The 19,423-nt window shown below is 49.5% G+C and overlaps 2 protein-coding genes across 2 annotated transcripts in view; one reads left to right on the top strand and one right to left on the bottom strand.

Moving 5' to 3' along the window:
- Nucleotides 1-38: 38 nt before the first annotated feature.
- On the bottom strand, nt 39-17,367 carry dedd (death effector domain containing). Its single transcript, XM_063065136.1, has 4 exons — nt 15,849-17,367; nt 10,434-10,535; nt 9,343-9,474; nt 39-649 (listed from the first exon to the last, which is right to left on the bottom strand). Exons 1-4 carry the CDS (start codon nt 16,171-16,173, stop codon nt 273-275), a joined length of 936 nt encoding a protein of 311 aa, XP_062921206.1. The 5' UTR covers nt 16,174-17,367; the 3' UTR covers nt 39-272.
- A 1,141-nt stretch (nt 17,368-18,508) lies between these two features.
- The window catches only part of ndufs2 (NADH:ubiquinone oxidoreductase core subunit S2), a 36,397-nt gene continuing 35,482 nt past the window's right edge, over nt 18,509-19,423 (top strand). The window contains exon 1 of the mRNA XM_063065131.1: nt 18,509-18,636. Coding sequence (XP_062921201.1) covers nt 18,557-18,636 — 80 coding nt within the window. The 5' untranslated portion in view covers nt 18,509-18,556. The remainder of the gene's footprint in view (nt 18,637-19,423) is intronic.

The raw sequence follows: 19,423 nt of genomic DNA, 5'->3' as shown, positions 1-19,423 counted from the left end.
CAATCAGGCTGCACGTCCCTGGGGTACGGCAGAGTGAAGGGCTGGGAGGGTGGGTGATAGACCAAGAACCGGGAGCCCAAGGAGTTGGGGCGGGCAGGAGAACTGGAGAAAGAATGAGGAGGGCTGTGGTGGTGGTGGTGGGGAGGGGAGGAGAGGTGAAAGAGTAAGTGGTCGATAGAGAGAGTGGAAGGGGGAGGAATGAGACTTCTGAATCCCTCCCCACCCTCCCTCAGCTGGTGTGGTGGGGGACAGCTGCCCTTTGCCCTGCACCCTCAGGGCCCGTGCTGCAGCATGAGATTGCGCAGCAGCCGCTGCCGACCCGCTGTGTAGTCATCTTCGTCCACATTGACCAGCAGCTTGATGGCCTCGTGGCCCACGGCCTGCTTGAGCGAGTCGGTGATGAAGACGCCCTTCAAGGCTTCTAGCAGTGAGCCATTGATGTAGTCCCTCCAGAAGGCATCCAGGTATGTAAGCTCGGAGAACTTGATGTCACAAATGATGGAGCCTAGGTCCCGGGACTTGAGGATGGTGTTGGCCTGTGCAAACCGCTCAAACTGGCGCTCCAGCCGCCCAGGTTTGTTGGAGAACACATTGCCCTCCAGCGCCGTCTGGTGCTGACAGTACTCGGCCCTCACACGCAGACGGATGTCTGAGTAGAAAAAGCACAGGATGAATGGAGGGGGCAGAAAGGGGGATGAAGGGGAGGGGAGGCAGAGGGCAGATTACATGGAGAAGGGTGGGGTTGAGGTAGCAAAGAGGGTCCATGGGAAAATTTGGCTGTGTGGAATTAGAACTGACTCACTCACAGAAGGCACAGCGCGTACTAAAATCAATACACACTATTGAAAGGACAGGCAGGTCAGCAGATGGGGTGGCATGGCTCTATTGGCTTAAAAAAATCATATCCTTAGAAAAAGGAGACATAGGATTGAAAGATGTAGAATCCTTGTGAGTAGAGTTAAGAAACTGCAAGGGTAAAAAGACCCTGACACAACTCAAAACAGGAAGAGGCCATTTGGCCCACAATATTGTGCTGAACCAGCTAGAAAGCAAATCAAAAACACCCAGATACTAATCCCTAATCACTAGAAGTTCGAGAATGTCAGGGGGCAGGAGTGAGTGTGGTTGATATTACTATGGAGAAGGTGCTCAGGAAGCTGAAAGGTCTGAGGTAGATAAGTCACCTGGACCAGATGGATTACAGCCCAGGGTTCTGACCGAGGTAGATCAAGAGACTGTGGAAGCATTAGTAGCAATCTTTCAAGAACTGCGAGATTCTGGAAAAGTTCTAGAGGATCGGAAAATTGCAAGTGTCACTTCACTCTTTAAGGGAGGGAGGCAAAAGAAAGAAAATTACAGGCTAGTTAACCTGACTTGGTGGTTGGGAAGATGCTGGAGTCTGACAGGAGGCAAAGGGTGGGGCTAGAGGGGGTATGTTTCTGGCTGCCTGCCAGTGACCAGTTCTTTTCCACAGAGGTGTTGGGACTGTTTCTTTTCATGTTACTTGGCAATGATCTGGCTGATGAAACTGATAGCTTTGTGGCCAATTTGTGGACGATTCAAAGATAAGTGGAGGGGCAGGTAGTATTGAGGAACCAGGGAGACTGCAGAAGGACCCAAGCAGACTGGGAGAATGAGCAAAGTAGCAGCAGATGGAATATCGTGGAGGAAAGTGTACTGTCACGCACTTTGGTAGAAGGATTAAAGGTAAAGACCATTTTCTAATTGGGGAGAAAATTCAAAAATCACAGGTACGATGGGACTTGGGAGTCTTTGTGCAGGTTTCACTAAAGGTCACCTTGCAGGTGAGTTGGTGGCAAGGAAGTCAAATGCAATGTTAGCTTTCATTTGCAGAGGACTAGAATACAAAAGCAAGGATGTACAGTGACATGCAAAAGTTTGGGCACCCCGGTCAAAATTTCTGTTACTGTGAATAGCTAAACGAGTAAAAGATGAACTGTTTCCAAAAGGCATACAGTTAAAGATGACACATTTCTTTAATATTTTAAGCAAGAAAATTTTTATTTCCATCTTTTACAGTTTCAAAATAACAAAAAAGGAAAATGGCCAGAAGCAAAAGTTTGGGCACCCTGCATAGCAGTACTTAGTAACACCCGTTTGGCAAGTATCACAGCTTGTAAACACTTTTTGTAGCCAGCTAAGAGGCCAAAAAGTTCAAAGGAACATCTACACAAGCCTGATGCATTCTGGAAACAAGTCCTGTGGACTGATGAAGTTAAAATAGAACTTTTTGGCCACAATGAGCAAAGGTATGTTTGGAGAAAAAAGGGTGCAGAATTTCATGAAAAGAATACCTCTCCAACTGTTAAGCACGGGGTGGATCGATCATGCTTTGGGCTTGTGTTGTACCCAGTGGCACAGGGAACACTTACTGGTAGAGGGAAGAATGAATTCTATTAAATACCAGCAAATTCTGGAAGCAAACACCACACAGTCTGTAAAAAAGCCGAAAGTGAAAAGAGGATGGCTTCCACAACAGGATAATGACCCTAAATACACCTCAAAATCCACAATGGACTACCTCAAGAGGTGCAAGCTGAAAGTTTTGCCATGGCCCTCACAGTCCCCTGACCTAAACATCATCGAGAATCTGTGGATAGACCTCAAAAGAGCAGTGCATGCAAGACAGCCCAAGAATCTCACAGAACTAGAAGCCTTTTGCAAGGAAGAATGGGTGAAAATCCCCTAAACAAGAATTGAAAGATTCTTAGCTGGCTTCAAAAAGCGTTTACAAGCTGTGCTACTTGCCAAAGGGGGTGTTACTAAGTACTGCCATGCAGGGTGCCCAAACTTTTGCTTTAGGCCATTTCCCTTTTCTGTTATTTTGAAACTGTAAAAGATGGAAATAAAGAAGTTTTCTTGCTTAAAATATTAAAGAAATGTGTCATCTTTAATTTACGCCTTTTAGAAATCAGTTCATCTTTTACTCACCTAGCTATTCACAGTAACAGAAATTTTGACCAGGGGTGCCCAAACTTTTGCATGCCACTGTACATGCTGAGGCTTAACAAGGTATTGGTCAGCATGCACTTGGAGTATTGTGAGCAGTTTTGGCCCCCTTATCTAAGAAAAGATGTGCTGGCAATGTAGATGGTCCAGAGCAGGTTCACAAGAATGATTCTGGGAAAGAAATAATTAAAATATGAGGAGTGTTTGATGGCTCTGGGCCTGTACTCAGTGGAGTTTAGAACAATGGGTGAAATGCATCAAATATTGAAAGGTCTAGATAGAGTGGATATGGGGAGAATATTTCCTGTTCGAGTGCCTCTAGGATCAGAGGGCACAGCATCAGAACACAAGAACATCCCTCAAGAACAGAGGTGAGGACGAATTTGTTCAGCCAGAGTGTAGTGAATCATTGGAATTCATTGCCACAAGTGGCTGGAGATACGTCACTGGGTACATTTAAAGCAGAGGTTGATATGTTCACGATTAGTCAGGGTGTCAAAGGTTACGGGGAGTTGTCAGGAGAATTGGGTTGAGAGGGATAATAAATCAGCATGATGGAAAGGCCCAGTAGACTCAACGGACTGCATCTGAGAGGGAGAGGCACAAAACACGATCATCAGTATCTGAGTGGAATAAAGGAAACTACAGGGCCATGAAAGAGGACTTTGCCCAGGTGGTTTGGAGGTGGTTACTGGCAGGCATGACGGCAGAGAAGAGGTGGTTGAAGTTTCTGCGAATAGTTCACAAAAAGCAGGACCTATTATGTCCCATAGAAGCAGCTGTTGTCAAATGCAGGACTAGGCAACTGCGGCTGACAAGGGAAGTTAACAACAGCAAACAAGCCAAGGAAAGGGCAAGGTAGTAAAAGTGAGTGGGAAGTTAGATGACTGGGACGCTTTTAAAATCCAACAAAAGGCAACGAAAAAAAGCTACAAGAGAAATGGTGAAATATGAGGGCAAACTAGCCAATAATATAAAGCAGGATACTAATTTTTTTTTTTTTTTACAGTTTTTTTTATATAAAGAGTAAAAGGGAGTTGAGAGTTGATATTGGACCACTAGAAAATGATGCTGCTGAGGTAGTAATGGGGGACAAAGAAATGGCAGATGAACTTAATAGGTACTTTGCATCTGTCTTCACACTAGCAGTATGTTAGAGGTCCGTGAGTATCAGGGAGCAGGAGTGAGTGCCATTGCTCTTCCAAAGGAAAAAGTGTTAGGCAAATGCAAAGGTCTTAAGGTGGATAAGACACCTGGACAGATGGACTGCATCCCAGAGTCATGAGAGAGGCTGCTGAAGAGGTAACGGGTGCATTGGTCATGATCCTTCAAGAATAACTTGCATGGTCTCGGATGACTGGAAGATTGCAAATGTCACTCCACTCTTTAAGGGAGGAAGGCAAAAGAAATTATAGGCCAGTTAGCCGAGCCTCAGTGGTTGGGAAAGTGTTGGAGTCTATTGTTATGGGTGTGTTTTTGGGGTGCTTGGAGACTAATGATAAATCAAACTCAGCATGCTTTCTGTGAAGGGAAGTCTCACCTGACAAATCTGTTAGCTCTTCGGGGAAGTAACAAGCAAGATGGACAAAGGAGAGGCAGTGAATGTCATTGACTTAGATTTTCAGAAAGCATTTGATAAGGTGCCCCACATGAAGCTGCTTAACAAGACAAAATCACATGGTGTTACTGGCATGGGTAGAGGAATGGCTGACAGACAGGAGGTAGCCAAGTGGGAATAAAGGGGGCCTTTTCTGGTTGGCTGCTAGTGACCAGTGGTGTTCCTCAGGGGTCAGCATTGGAACCACTACTTTTCACATTGTTTGTCAATGATTCAGATAATGGAATTGATGGCTTTGTGGCAATTGCAGTATGACTTAGACAAATTGGAAGAATGGGCAAAATAGTGACAGAAGGATTACAGTGTTGGGAAATATATGATAATACATTTCAGTAAAAGGAATAATAGTTGTGACTATTATATAAATGGGGAGAAAATTCAAACAGAGGTGCAGAGAGCCTTGGGAGTCATCGTGCAAGACCCCCAGATGGCTAATTTACAGGCTGAGTCTGTGATAAAGAAGGCAATTACAATGTTGGTATTTATTTCAAGTGGAATAGAATATAAAAGCAAGAAGATGATGCTGAGCCTTTATAAGATACCAGTCAGGCTGCACTTGGAGTATTGTCAACAGTTTTGGACCCCATATTCCAGAAAGGATGTGTTGTCATTGGAGAGAGTCCAAAGGAGGTTCATGAGGATGATTCCAGAAATTAAGGGGGTTAACACATGAGGAGCATTTGGTAGTTTTGGGCCTGTACACACTGAAATTTAGAAAATGCTGTGGGGGATGGGGGCCGGAAATCTCTATGAAACCTACTGAATATTGAAAGGACTAGATAGGGTAGATGTGGAAAGGATGTTTCCTATGGTTGGGGTATCCACAACTAGAGGGCACAGCTTCAAAATTGAGGGGTGACTTTTCAGAACAGAAGAAAGCAGGAATTTTTTTTTAGCCAGACAGTAGTGAATCTGTCGAATGTTCTGCCACAGATTGCAGTGGAGGCCAAGTCCGTAGGTACGCTTTAAGCGGAAGTTGATAGTTTCCGGACCGGTCAGGGCATCAAAGGATATGGCGAGAACACAGGTGCATGGGTTGACTGAGATCCGGGATCAGCCATGATGGAATGCAGCAGACTCGATGAACTGAATGGCCCAATTCTGCTCCTATATCTTGTGATCCAAAAGGCAGTGTATTCTGTCTGGAGGTTGGTGAGTAGTGGCGTTCTGCAGGCAGCTCTTCTGGGACCTCTTTCTTGTGAAGTTTACAATTGACTTTGATGAAGAAGCCGAGGGGTTGGTTAGTTTGCATGTAAACAAAGGATGCTGGTGTTGTGGATAGTGGTAACATATACAAAATGATGGAGAAACTCAGGTCAGGCAGCATCTGAGAGTAATAAACAGTGTATATTTTAAGCCAAGACCCTTCATCAGGACTAGAAAGGAAGGGAAAGAAGCCCAAATGAGAGTATGGGAGGAGTGCAACGCAGCAGGTGACAGGTGGGTCTTGGTCCAGGTGGTAAGGGCGAGGCAGAGTAAGGGAAGGTATGACGTGGCTACCGAATGAGAGAACACTGGGGTGGGCAGTAAAAGAGAACACAGAACATAGAAATCTACAGCACATTACGGGACTTTTGGCCCACAATGTTGTGCCGACCATGTAACCTACTCTAGAAACTGCCTAGAATTTCCCTAGCCCATAGCCCTCTATTTTTCTAAGCTCCATGTACCTATCTAAGAGGCTCTTAAAAGACCCTATTGTATCTGATTCCACCACCGCTGCTCACCCACCACTCTGTGTGGAAAAATTTACCCTCGACATCCCCTTGGTACTCATTTCCAAGCACCCTAAAACTATGCTCCCTTGCGTTAGCCATTTCAGCCCTGGGAAAAAGCCTCTGGCTATCCACATGATCAACACCTGTCATCATCCTATACACCTCTATCAGGTCACCTCTCATCCTTAACTGCTCCAGGAGAAAAAGCTAAGTACACTCAACCTATTCTCATAAGGTACACCCTCCAATCCAGGCAATACCCTTGTAAATCTCCTCTGCACTCTGTAGTATCCACATCCTTCCTGTAGTGAGGTGAGAGGGGAATGATTACCGGAATCAGGTTGGAGACTACCAAGACGTCCTGAGTTTGGCCTCATCAGGTTTTAGTGTGGGAATGGGAAGTGGAACTAAAATGGGTGGCCACCAGCAGATTCCAGCTGTTGCAATGGACAGAGCAAATATGCTCAATAAAGTTGCCCACTCCCCCAAACTCCATCAGGACTCAATAATGCAACACCAGATGCAATAAATGACATTGACAAGACTCAGAAGTGAAATGTCGCTTCACCTGAAGGACTGCTTGGGGCTCTGAATGGTGGTGAGGGAGGAGGTGAAGGGACAGGTGTAGCACTTGTCCCACTTGCAGTGATAGTGCCAGGAGGGAGATCAGTGGTGAGGTACGAGTGAGCAAGGGAGAGAGTGATCCCTGCAGAAATGAGGGGCAGGGGAAAGACGTGCCTAGTGGTGGGATACTTCGGAGATTGTGCAGAACGTTGTGAGGCCAGCACCAATGGTAGAGGAAGAGGATTCCCGTTCTCTGAAGGAGGACATCTCATATCTAGGAATGGAAAGCCTCATCCTGAGAATAAGTCCAGCAGAGGTGGAGAAACGGTGAGAAGGGAACAGCATTTTTATAAGAGACAGTGCAGGAAGAGGTATACTCAGGGTACATAGCTCTGAGAGTCAGTGGGTTTGTAAAAGACGGTCGTAGATAGTCTGTCTCCAGAGATCAAGGAAGGGGAGAGAGGCATCAGAGATAGACCAAGTAAATTTGAAGGCAGCGTAGAGACAAAGTTGATGAAATTGATGAGTTCAGTATGGGGGCATGAAGCAGCAACAATACTACTACTATGTCGACTCAGGCCTAGGGGGCCAGCGTCGGGCACGATGACGGACTCTGCACTTCTCCCTCATCAGTGTGTTCAGTTCATCTACATTAGCCGCGGCGCTGTCTTCTAGGAGCTGTTGACCATAGTCTTGGGAGGGCACCCAGGGTTCATACAGCAACAATACAGTCATTAAAGTAGCGCAGAAAGAGTTGTGGAGAATTACTACTGTAGGCTTGAGACACATAGCCGATGGAAAATCAGGCATATCTGGGGGCCTACAAGAGTAGTCATGGCTGCACGTTGGGTTTGGAGGAAGTTGGAGGAGCCGAAAGAGACATTGTTGAGAATTAAGTATCAGTTCCAACAGATGGAGGAGTGTGATGGTGGAGGGGAAATGGTTGAGTCTGTTGTCAAGAAAGCAGGGGGGAGCCTGAGGCCTTCCTGATAAGGGATAGAAGCATACAGGGACTGGACGTCCATGGTGAGAATTCCCAATTTTATTCTGGCTTCCTTCCCCTTCTTTTGCAGTCCTGATGAAAAGTCACTTGTATTTCCCTCCATAGACACTGCCTGACCTACCGAGTTCTACCAGCACTTAGTGTGGGGCTGCTCAAGACTTCCAGCATGTCTCAACTGTGGATAGTGTAAAAGGCTGTAGGTTACAACAGCATATAGACAGAATGCAGAGTTGGGTGGAGAAATAGCAGATGATTACAATTCGGAAAAGTGTGAAGCGAACTTGAAGGTGGAATACAAGGTTGTTAGCAGTGTGAAGGAATGGGCTCCTTCAAAGTTGCCACACAAGTTGACAGGGTGTTTATGGCGACCGATGGTGTGCTGGCCGGGACATAATGCTACAGCTCCACAAAACTGGTTACACCAGAGTATTGTACTGATTGCTGGCTTGAGGGTGCAGAGGAGATATACCAAGATGCTGCTTGGATTAGAGAGCATGTCTTATGAGGATGGAGGCAGGAAACATGTTCCCAATGTTGGGGGAGTCCAGAACCAGAGGCCACAGTTTAAGAATAAGGCGTAGACAACTTAGAACGGAGTTGAGGAAGAACTTTTTCACACAGAGGGTTGTGGATCTGTGGAATGCTCTGCCTCAGAAGGCAGTGGAGGCCAATTCTCTGGATTCTTTCAAAAAAGAGTTAGATAGAGCTCTTAGAGATAGCGGAGTGAAGGGATATGGGGATAAAGCAGGAACGGGGTACTGATTGTGGATGATCAGCCATGATCACAGTGAATGGCGGTGCTGGCTCAAAGGGCCGAATGGCCTACTCCTGCACCTATTGTCTATTGATAGGCTCAGCTGGCTAGGGCTTCTTTGTGGAGCAATGGAAGATAAGAGGGGAAATGACAGAGGTGTGTAAGATTGTGGAAAGCATAAGAGTAAACAGTCAGCACTTTCTTCTCCAGGACAGCAATGGTCGTACCAGAGGATATTGGTAGATGTCAGAGGCAGGTTTTATACAGAATGGTGGGTGGCTGGAATACACTGCTGGGGATGGTGGTTGTGGCTGACAGAAGAGGGACATTTAATACATTAAAATGGAGAGTTATAGGCCATGCGGGAGGCAAGGGTTAGATTTATTGTGGAGTATGTTAACACAGGCTGGCACAATACTGTGGGTACTGTGCTGTGTTCTGCACAGGGCTCGTAGGGGTGGGGGTGTAACAGTAAGCAGACAGTGATCCTGGGAGGTGAGGGTCAAAGGAGAGAAGGGCCGGGTGAAGGAGTGATAACACTGGGAAGGAGACACGAGTTGGTGAGAAGTACTGTGGCCAGTGGAAATGTGGGAGGCTGTCCCACTGTTGGGGGAGGGGGGGGGGAATTCATTTGCTGGGCTCCTGAGCACCACTGAGAGCGATGGCAGAGGGAGGTGATCAGAGGTGCCACAGGGAAACTAACAAAAGAACTCACCGCAGGTTTGCTTCTCCTTGCTGTCCAGCACAGCAATCTTCTGCTTTCCCCGCCGGCCCCCCACAGCACGGCCACGGTGCACTCTCTGTCGTAGGGGGTGAGGAGCCACGGGGGCACAACACAGTAAACGGCCTAAAGGGAAAATAAGGAGAGAATGGAGATGGAGCTTCACTGTGTCTGACCAGTGTCCTGGGAGCACGCAACGGGACAGTGCCGGAGGGGTAGTGTGTGACGGGACGGTGCCAGGGGGGAGCGCGCGATGGGACGGTGCCGGGGTGGGGAGGGGGTAGTGTGCAATGGGACGGTGCCGGGGGAAGCTTCACTGTGTCTGACCGGTGTCCTGGGAGCACGCAATGGGACGGTGCCAGGGGGGAGCGCGCGATGGGACGGTGCCGGGGTGGGGAGGGGGTAGTGTGCAACGGGACGGTGCCGGGGGAAGCTTCACTGTGTCTGACCGGTGTCCTGGGAGCACGCAACGGGACGGTGCCAGGGGGGAGTGCGCGATGGGACGGTGCCGGGGGGGGGGGGGGTGGGTAGTGTGCAACGGGACAGTGCCAGGGGGGAGCGCGCGATGGGACGGTGCCGGGGGCGGGTAGTGTGCAACGGGACGGTGCCGGGGGAAGCTTCGCTGTGTCTGACCAGTGTCGGGGGGAGCGTGCGACAGGACAGTGCCGGGGGGGGTAATGTGCAACGGGACGGTGCCGGGGGAAGCTTCACTGTGTCTGACCAGTGTCAGGGGGAGCGTGCGACAGGACAGTGCCGGGGGGGGGGTAGTGTGCAACGGGACGGTGCCGGGGGGGAGCGCGCGATGGGACGGTGCCGGGGGCGGGTAGTGTGCAACGGGACGGTGCCGGGGGAAGCTTCGCTGTGTCTGACCAGTGTCGGGGGGAGCGTGCGACAGGACAGTGCCAGGGGGGGTAATGTGCAACGGGACGGTGCCGGGGGGAGCTTCACTGTGTCTGACTGGTGTCCTGGGAGCACGCGACGGGACGGTGCCGGGGGGGGAGCGCGCGATGGGACGGTGCCGGGGGGAGATTCACTGTGTCTGGCCCATTACCCTTGGAGTGTACCTGTCCTGTGCTTCTTCCCACCTGGTTTGTTGTGCTCTGTCGCTCCCTCAGCAGCCAGGCTTCGGGGTACAAGATAGGTGACAGAACTCTGCTCCAGATACTTGTCCACAGGATCCGGTGACACTGGAAGGAGGGACAGGAGGGGAGGTGAGCTGAGCTGCCACGTCTTCCCTTGTTGCCCAACGTCTCCCTCCCACCTCCTTCTGCTCCTCAGTCACCATCTGTCAGAGAACCCACACCTGTTGCTCACTGCAGAGCTCTAACATCGGCACGAATTGTAATCCCTGCGTCTCACCCTGAGCCTGCTAGTATGTGGTTTCAGGCTTTTATATCTCTGCCCGAAGGGAGAGGGGAGAAGGGAAACTGTCCAGATTGGTTATGGTCGTTGTTTACACCGGTTGCAAGTATATATGATAAGCAGGCTCTTCGGCCCACTGCGCCCGTCCTGACCACCCACTTACACAAACCGCACCCTGTCCTGGCCGGCAGTCATCCAGCCTCTCGCCACCTGCATGGCTTTCAGTTGCTGCATCAGCACCTGAGAACCCTGCTCGCCACTGAACTCCCAGTCTCAGGAATGTACCGATGTCACATCAGCTGTCACTCAAGCTCGGCGTGCCAGCTTCCACAACTGAGCACTCGTCCTGAATGTGGGCTTGCCCAGAAGATGGGAAGCATCCCATGGGTGAATCGGTCATTGTAAATTGTCCCGTGATCGTTGCTGGGCGGCATGACTCAAACGGCTGGAAGCCCATATTCCGCGCTACATCTCAATAAAATTAAAATCCCCACATGGCACAGGATGCATGATGTGAGAAACTGCCCCAGTTCTTTAAACTCACCCAACAGCTGCAGAGAAAACAGGTGTACCGATAGCAACTTCACCCACTGGGAAGGAAGAGTCTGGATCAGCAGGTATTTATTGAGACACTACTTCCACTCAGTTTGAACTTACCAAGGCCGTTTCTCACTCTGAGGGCCCTAATGAATGAGCCAGGCCAGGTGGGGAAAGCGTCAAGAGAAAATTTCCAGCTAACAGGCGATCATAGCATTGCAAGGATTAGAGTGCAGCTACTGCCGAGGTGTAGGGGGTGGAGGGCTCTGGACAGAGGCCGTACTGATGTCCTTTGACGTCTGGCAGCCACACGCTACCTCATAGGGTGGACGGACATCACTGCACCCCATCCATCTAAATCTCTTACGTCTGCCTCCAAGTGGCACATGGCTTCAGCTGGTGGGTTAACCGACATGAGGGGGTGGTGTTGACATGGCATCACTGGGCGAAGGACCTCGAAGTCACTGGCCAGGGCGAATGAGCTCGCTAAGAACTACAACGGCCATGTGTTTGAGACCAGGGCAAGCCACCGAGCTGGAGGATATTGGTTGTGGTCCAGCCTGGAGAGCAGTGAGCACCACCAGGACTCACTAGCCCGAGACATGCGAAAGCACCCCTACAACCCATAGGGTGTTGCAGGATCTGAACCGAACTGAACAGACAAGACATAGACCTCTCCAACGGTAAAAATCAGTGGATTGGAGCACCAGTTTCAAGGGTGGGGGAACAGACTGGATCCAGGCGAAATGGAACTGCAGCTTCACAAGAAGAACTGCAATTAGATAAAGGTGGTCTTTAGAGGTTTCAACACTTCCCCAGCATGAGAATTGTTTGCAAGTTAAAGTCAGAGCTGTCTGGACAGACCAGAGACCAGAGACGCACAGGAACAGGCCTTTCAGCCCACAGTGAGGTGCTGAACCAGATAAATTAGGACAGGTAAAATGGCAAACTTAACTAATCCCTCTGCTGACCCGATGTCCATATCCTTCCATTTCCTCACGTTCACGTGCCTGACTACAGTCTCCAATTTATGTGCCTCTACCAGCACATTCCAGTCATCCACCACTGAGTGAAAACCTTACCCCTCCCACACCCTCTGGTAATCGACATTTCAACCCTGGGAAGCAGATACACTCTGTCTATTCTACCTTTGCCTCTCAGTCTTATATCCCTCAATCAGATCTCCCCTCAGCTTCGTCACTCCAAAGAAAACAACGCAAGTTTGTCCAGCCTCTAGTGATAGAACTGTCCTCTAATCCAGAGGCACCCCTTCCTCTTCTGCACCCTCTCCTAAGCCTCGACATCCTTCCTGTAATGGGGTGCCCAGAACTGTTTGCAATTCTCCAGACATGGCCTTACCAGAGTTTTTAAAAGTTGCAACATAACACCCTGACATTTGAACTCAATGCCTCACCTAATAAAGGCAAGTGTTCCACATGTCTCATTATCCCCAGAAAGAGAGCAGATATAGAAAATGGCCGATGTGGAAAGCTCAATACAGGAGACCAAATCATGAGACCAGGCACGAAAAGGACCCCACATATCCTCACAGGCACGTGATTCAGAAGAGACAGCGCTGTGGGGGAGTGCAAGGTCGTGCTGCTGCCACACGCCCCCAGCAGACCGGGTTCCACACCCGTCTTGGTCTTGTCCGTGTGCACTTCGCACGTCTCCCCTGTGAGCACGTGGGTTTCCCTGGGTTCTCCAGTTTCCTCCCACAGGCTGGCTGCAGTAAATTTATCATTCAATTCCCTGGTGTTCACAGAAGTAATGGGCAGGTTGAGAATCTGTAATGTGCAGAAATTGCAGGGGCCTAGCAGAGATACTTAAATTATCCTTGGCAACAGGTGAGGTGCCAGAGGATTGAGGGATAGCTAATATTCACTGATTAATAAAGGCCCTAAAATTAATCCAGGAATTATAGGCTGGTGAGTCCGAAATCAGTGGAGGGCAAGTAATTGGAAGGTCTTCTAAGGGGCCGGATATACTGTATGAGTATTTGGATAGACAGGGACTGATCAGGCATAGTCAGCATGGCTGTGTGTATGGTGGGTCATGTCAAACTAATCCTATTCAGTTTTTCCAGGTGCCATTTGACAAGGTGCCACACAGTAGGCTTATTCAGAAAGTCCTGACCCAGGGGGCCATACCCTCCAAATATCCGGACCTGCCTCTCGGTTTTTTTGCACTACCTTACTTTCCATTTTTCTATTTTCTATTTATGATTTATAATTTAAATTTTTAGTATTTAATATTTGTAATCCAGGGAGTGGGAAGCGCAGAATCAAATATCGCTGTGACAACTGTACATTCTAGTATCAATTGTTTGGTGACAATAAAGTATAAAGTATAACGTATAAAGTAAAGAAGGCATGGGATCCAGGGAAGTTTGGCCAGGTGGATTCAGAATTGGCTTGCCTGCAGAAGGCAGAGGGTGGTGGTGGTGGAGTACATTCAGATTGGAGGATTGTGATTAGTGGTGTCCCACAAGGATCTGTTCTGGGACCTCTACCTTTTGTGATTTTTATTAACGACCTGGATGTGGGGGTCGAAGGGTGGGTTGGCAAGTTTGCAGATGACATAAAGGTTGGTGGTGTTGTAGATAGTGTAGAGGATTGTCGAAGATTGCAGAGAGACATTGATAGGATGCAGAAGTGGGCTGAGAAGTGGCAGATGGAGTTCAACCCGGAGAAGTGTGAGGTGGTACACTTTGGAAGGACAAACTCCAAGGCACAGTACAAAGTAAATGGCAGGATACTTGGTAGTGTGGAGGAGCAGAGGGATCTGGTGGTACATGTCCACAGATCCCTGAAAGTTGCCTCACAGGTGGATAGGGTAGTTAAGAAAGCTTATCGGGTGTTAGCTTTCATAAGTCGAGAGATAGAGTTTAAGAGTCGCGATGTAATGATGCAGCTCTATAAAACTCTGGTTAGGCCACACTTGGAGTACTGTGTCCAGTTCTGGTCGCCTCACTATAAGAACGATGTGGAAGCGTTGAAAAGGGTACAGAGCAGATTTACCAAGATGCTGCCTGGTTTAGAGAGTATGCATTATGATCAGAGATTAAGGGAGCAAGGGCTTTACTCTTTGGAGAGGAGGATGAGAGGAGACATGATAGAGGTATACAAGATATTCAGAGGAATAGATGGAGTGGACAGCCAGCACCTCTTCTCCAGGGCACCACTGCTCAATACAAGAGGACATGGCTTTAAGGTACAGGGTGGGAAGTTCAAGGGGGATATTAGAGGAAGGTGTTTTTTTTTACTCAGAGAGTGGTTGGTGCGTGGAATGCACTGCCTGAATCAGTGGTGGAGGCAGATACACTAGTGAAATTTAAGAGACTACTGGACAGGTATATGGAGGAATTTAAGGTGGGGGGTTATATGGGAGGCAGGGTTTGAGGGTCGGCACAACATTGTGGGCCGAAGGGCCTGTACTGTGCTGTACTATTCTATGTTCTATGTTACCAGGAAAGTTGATGAAGGCAAGGCAGTGGATGTTGTCTTCATGGACTTTAGCAAGGCATTTGACAAGGTCCCACATGGGAGGCTGGTTAAGGTTCGTTTGCTCAGCATTCAGGGTGAGGTAGCAAATTGGACTAGATGTTGACTTTGTGGGAGAAGCCAGAGAGTGGTAGTAGATGTTTACCTCTCTGACTGGAGGGCTGTGACTAGTGGTGTGCCACAGGGATTGGTGTTGGGTCCGTTGTTGTTTGGCATCTGTATCAATGATTTAGATGATAATGTGGTTAACTGGATCAGCAAATTTGTAAATGACACCAAAATTGAGGGTGTAGTGGACAGTGAGGAAGGCTATCATGATTTGCAGTGGGATCTGTACCAGCTGGAAAATGGCAGATGGAATTTAACGCAGGCAAGTATGAGGTGTTGCACCTTGACAATACCATCTAGGGTCAGTCTTACACAGTGAACGGTTGAGCACTGAGGAGAGCAGCAGAACAAACGGACCTGGGAATACATGTCCATAGTTCATTAAACGTGGTGTCACAGGTAGAAAAGGAACTCAGCAGGCCAGGTAGCATCTATGGAAAAGAGTACAGTCAACGTTTTGGGCCAAGACCCTTCATTAGGACTGTACTGATGAAGGGTCTTGGCCCGAATCATCAGCTGCCAGTGCAAGTGGTGCAAGTGAGCTCGACTTCAGTGTTTGGGAGAAATTTGGATAGCTACATGGATGTTAGGGGAATGGTCCCGGTGCAGGTCGATGGGAGTAGGCGGTTTAAATACTTTGGCAGACTAGATGGGCTGAAGGGCCTGATCCTGTGCTCTATTTTTCTATGACTATTAAGTCAGGGAGTGCTTTGACATTTGGTTTGAGCCCATAGGCTTCACGGTCTCTACGACAGCACAGTATGAGACTGTGCAACTACAGGTGCAGGACCGTGAGGAAAGGAGGGGATTGTGCCGGGCTATGGCAGAAACAGGGGTGCATGGTGTCCAATTCTCACAAAGCCCCAATGAGATAACTATATCAGCTCATTACGTAACTCTTTAAGACAGTAACTGCGGGATGCTGCCTCTCAGCCTGAGGGCACAGGCGGCAGCTTCGTCTAGTGCTCCCTCCCCAAAGCGGCTGCTTACCAGTCTTGCGCCTCTTGAGTGTGACGTAGGGCAGCAGGTCATGCCGGGTGATGATGCGCAGGAGCTGCAGCACGTGCTGGAAGTTGGTCTCGTCGCAGCGCCCCTGCCGCTCCAGGGCGAGGAAGAAGTCGCGGCCGCTCCGGATCAGTCCCCGCTCGTAGTCGGCGATGACGTCCACAAAGAGGAAGGAGAGCACCCGCACGTCCCGGTGGGTGAGCTGGGCCCCCACGATCTGGAACATGCGGTGCAACGAGTGCAGCCCGTGCTGCTGGATCAGCTGGTCTTCAGGCCACTGCTGGCCACTCCGCTTCCCTTTTGCTGCCATGGTAGGTGAGGGGCACGTGGAGAGGGGTGCTAGGTCCTCAAAGAGAAACAACCCTTCCCTCCACAAGTCCTGTCCTCCCTTTGAAGAGGTGGGCCTGAACCTCAAAAAAGAGGAGCTGCACGACTCTGCCACTAGGACAGTCAGACTCTTCTGCGTTCCATTAGCACCTGCCCACCACCCAGCTATATGCAGAAAGTGGGCTCCCCCTTCCTCCTGCTCTGTGTGGCCTGCACAAAGAGACACTGGAGGAGATATTGAAGCCCCTGCTAACGTGGCACTGAGCCTTGCAAAGTAGCTTCTCAGAAAAAGAGGTGGGGGAAAGAAAGAGCCAAGATTGAAGGTGTCGGGGAAAGGGGCCAGGGAGTCCTCAGTTAAAATAAGGGCTTCCAGATCCAGGGATACTATCCTACCCTGCGCAGGAAACTGAAATTTCAGAGTTCCTGGTTATTAAAGTGGATTGATTGAAGTAAAAATCCCCTCAGAATTACAAATAGAACTTTGCTCCTACCAAAAAAATTTAATAAATAGAATCGATATTTTGATTTAGACTGATAGGCTGACTACTGATGGTGACTCAAGGGTCAAGGCAGACAGTCACAAAGTAAGGTCTTTGGGAAAAGAGGGACAGGTAAATAGACCCAGGGCAAAAACGAGGAAAAAGAGGCTGCCAAGGGAAGACAGCTCCAGCCAGACTTTTGAGCTGAGGATTTATAGCCAAGGCAGGGAACGGATGGAAAGAGGTGAAATGGAACCGACCAAACAATATGAAAGCCTTGTTCCAAAAAGCTGGACCAAAGGAAGGGGGGTTTCGGGGAAAGCGGCGCAGTTACCTGCCCCTTTTCTCGCAGTTCAGGGTCAGGGTTCGGGATAACAACCAGCCCAAAGTTATGTATTGGGAGGGAGCAGGAAAACGAAGAGATGCCAATAACCAACTCCAGCCGATTGGAAAGGGGTTTCTACTCAATGGACAGCCATCTTTGCTGCTTTAACCAATGGGACGAAGGCTTGGGGAGGGGTGGAGCTTCACGCAATCACTTCTGCTGGTTGTACTGTAATTTTCCCTTTTTGCTAAACGCCTCCCTCGACCGTCTGGAGCACGTCTCCTTTGCTTTCAGCGCCGTGGCTGCCGCCTCCTCTGCTTCTTCAGCGCCACCGCCATCTTCCTCGGGTATAAATTGGTAGAGCCGCGATGCCAGCCGGGAGTTGCAGTACATATTAATGGTCTGCCCTTAAATGTTAACGCAGGCTTATGAAGTCAAACTACAACACCCGTCAGGCTGCTGGGTACATGGGATGCGAATGGAGACATTGACGTCAGAGAGAGGCTGAGCATGGCATTTTCGCGCTGGCCACTGGGAGATGTAGTCTATGTTTTGGAACAGCCGTAATCATCCAATTAAGGATGTGGATACCAGAACTAACAATCCCATCGTACCATTCTGCGTCCCCAAATCACATGGACAGCATTTCCTCCAGGGAGTTTTAGTCCTACAATTGGCCACTCTGGAATTTTTAACTGTTTAGGTCTACAAATCCCAAAATGCAAGTGAGACTGAGAGGATCGTCTGAGCGCGTAACGTACTTTGTGACAGAGGGAGCAACGGGAATTATTTTGTTATGGGCATGGTGCTTTACATTATCCACAAGACTGATGACAAAAATGTCACCCAGCCAACACACTTTTCGTCCCTCTACCCTCCGGGAGAAGGCTCAGGAGCTTGAAGACTCGTACGGCCAGATTTGGGAACAGCTTCTTTCCAACTGTGATAAGACTGCTGAACAGATCCTGACCCGGATCTGGGCCGTACCCTCCAAATATCCAGACCTGCTTCTCGGGTTTTTTTTGCACTACCTTACTTTCCCTTTTCTATTTTCTATTTATGATTTATAATTTAAATCTTTATTATATTTACTATCGATTTGTACTCCAAGGAGCGCGAAGCGCAGAATCAAATATCGCTGTGATGATTGTACACTCTGGTATCAATTGTTTGGCGACAATAAAGTAATAATAAATGTATTAAAACGTATATATTTTGAGATGCAGTAATTAGACTCATTTCATTTTAAGATGATCACACTAATAACCACCTACTGCGAAACATGCTTGAGCCTATTCGCTCACGAACATCGGATCCAAATAGACCTGTTATTTCGGTGGGCGGATTGTGATCTACATTTCACAGACTGGGTCTGGGAAGTCTGATTCCTCAACAACATGGCGGTGGCACTAGCCGCTCCCCGTTTACCCGGGTGGAGAACCTGCAGCTGACCTCAACAAGATGGGGCCCGCACCTCTCAGTTGCCGCGTTGTTCCTTTTGCCCCTCAGTAACACGGAAATGACGTCACGCAGCATCAGTGAACGGTGAAGGTCGCGGAGCAATGGCGGCAGCGGCGGCGCGGTTACTGCTGCGGGGACGCCGGCTCCCCAGTCCTTTCCTTCCTCCGCTGATTCCCGGCAGGTCAGGCCTGGGTTTTGCTTCGGGATTCTCGGGGTGGAAGTCAAGGATGGACTAGGGACAGGTGAGGTCAGAGAGTACCATGTAAAACCAAGGATGGAATGGTATGGGGTTAGAGGTTACAGAGACAGGGCGCAGTTTAGGGCCTGGAGGGGGTTACAGAGACAGGGAGGGGTGTAGGGTTCGGAGGGGGTTACAGAGACAGGGAGGGGTGTAGGGGTCAGAGGGGGTTACAGAGACAGGGAGGGGTGTAGGGGCCGGAGAAGTTACAGAGACAGGGAGGGGTGTAGGGGCCGGAGGGGTTACAGAGACAGGGAGGGGTGTAGGGGCCGGAGGGGTTACAGAGACAGGGAGGGGTGTAGGGGCCGGAGGGGATTAGAGAGACAGGGAGGGGTGTAGGGGCTGGAGGGGGTTACAGAGACAGGGAGGGGTGTAGGGGTCAGAGGGGGTTACAGAGACAGGGAGGGGTGTAGGGGCCGGAGGTGGTTACAGAGACAGGGAGAGGTGTAGGGTTCGGAGGGGGTTACAGAGACAGGGAGGGGTGTAGGGGCCGGAGGTGGTTACAGAGACAGGGAGGGGTGTAGGGTTCGGAGGGGGTTACAGAGACAGGGAGGGGTGTAGGGGTCAGAGGGGGTTACAGAGACAGGGAGGGGTGTAGGGGCCGGAGGGGTTACAGAGACAGGGAGGGGTGTAGGGGCCGGAGGGGTTACAGAGACAGGGAGGGGTGTAGGGGCCGGAGGGGTTACAGAGACAGGGAGGGGTGTAGGGGCCGGAGGGGATTAGAGAGACA

The sequence above is a fragment of the Mobula hypostoma genome, chromosome 13 (assembly GCF_963921235.1).
Source record: "Mobula hypostoma chromosome 13, sMobHyp1.1, whole genome shotgun sequence".
In the NCBI taxonomy this organism is placed as follows: domain Eukaryota; kingdom Metazoa; phylum Chordata; class Chondrichthyes; order Myliobatiformes; family Myliobatidae; genus Mobula; species Mobula hypostoma.
This window is presented reverse-complemented; position numbering and strand designations above follow the sequence as displayed.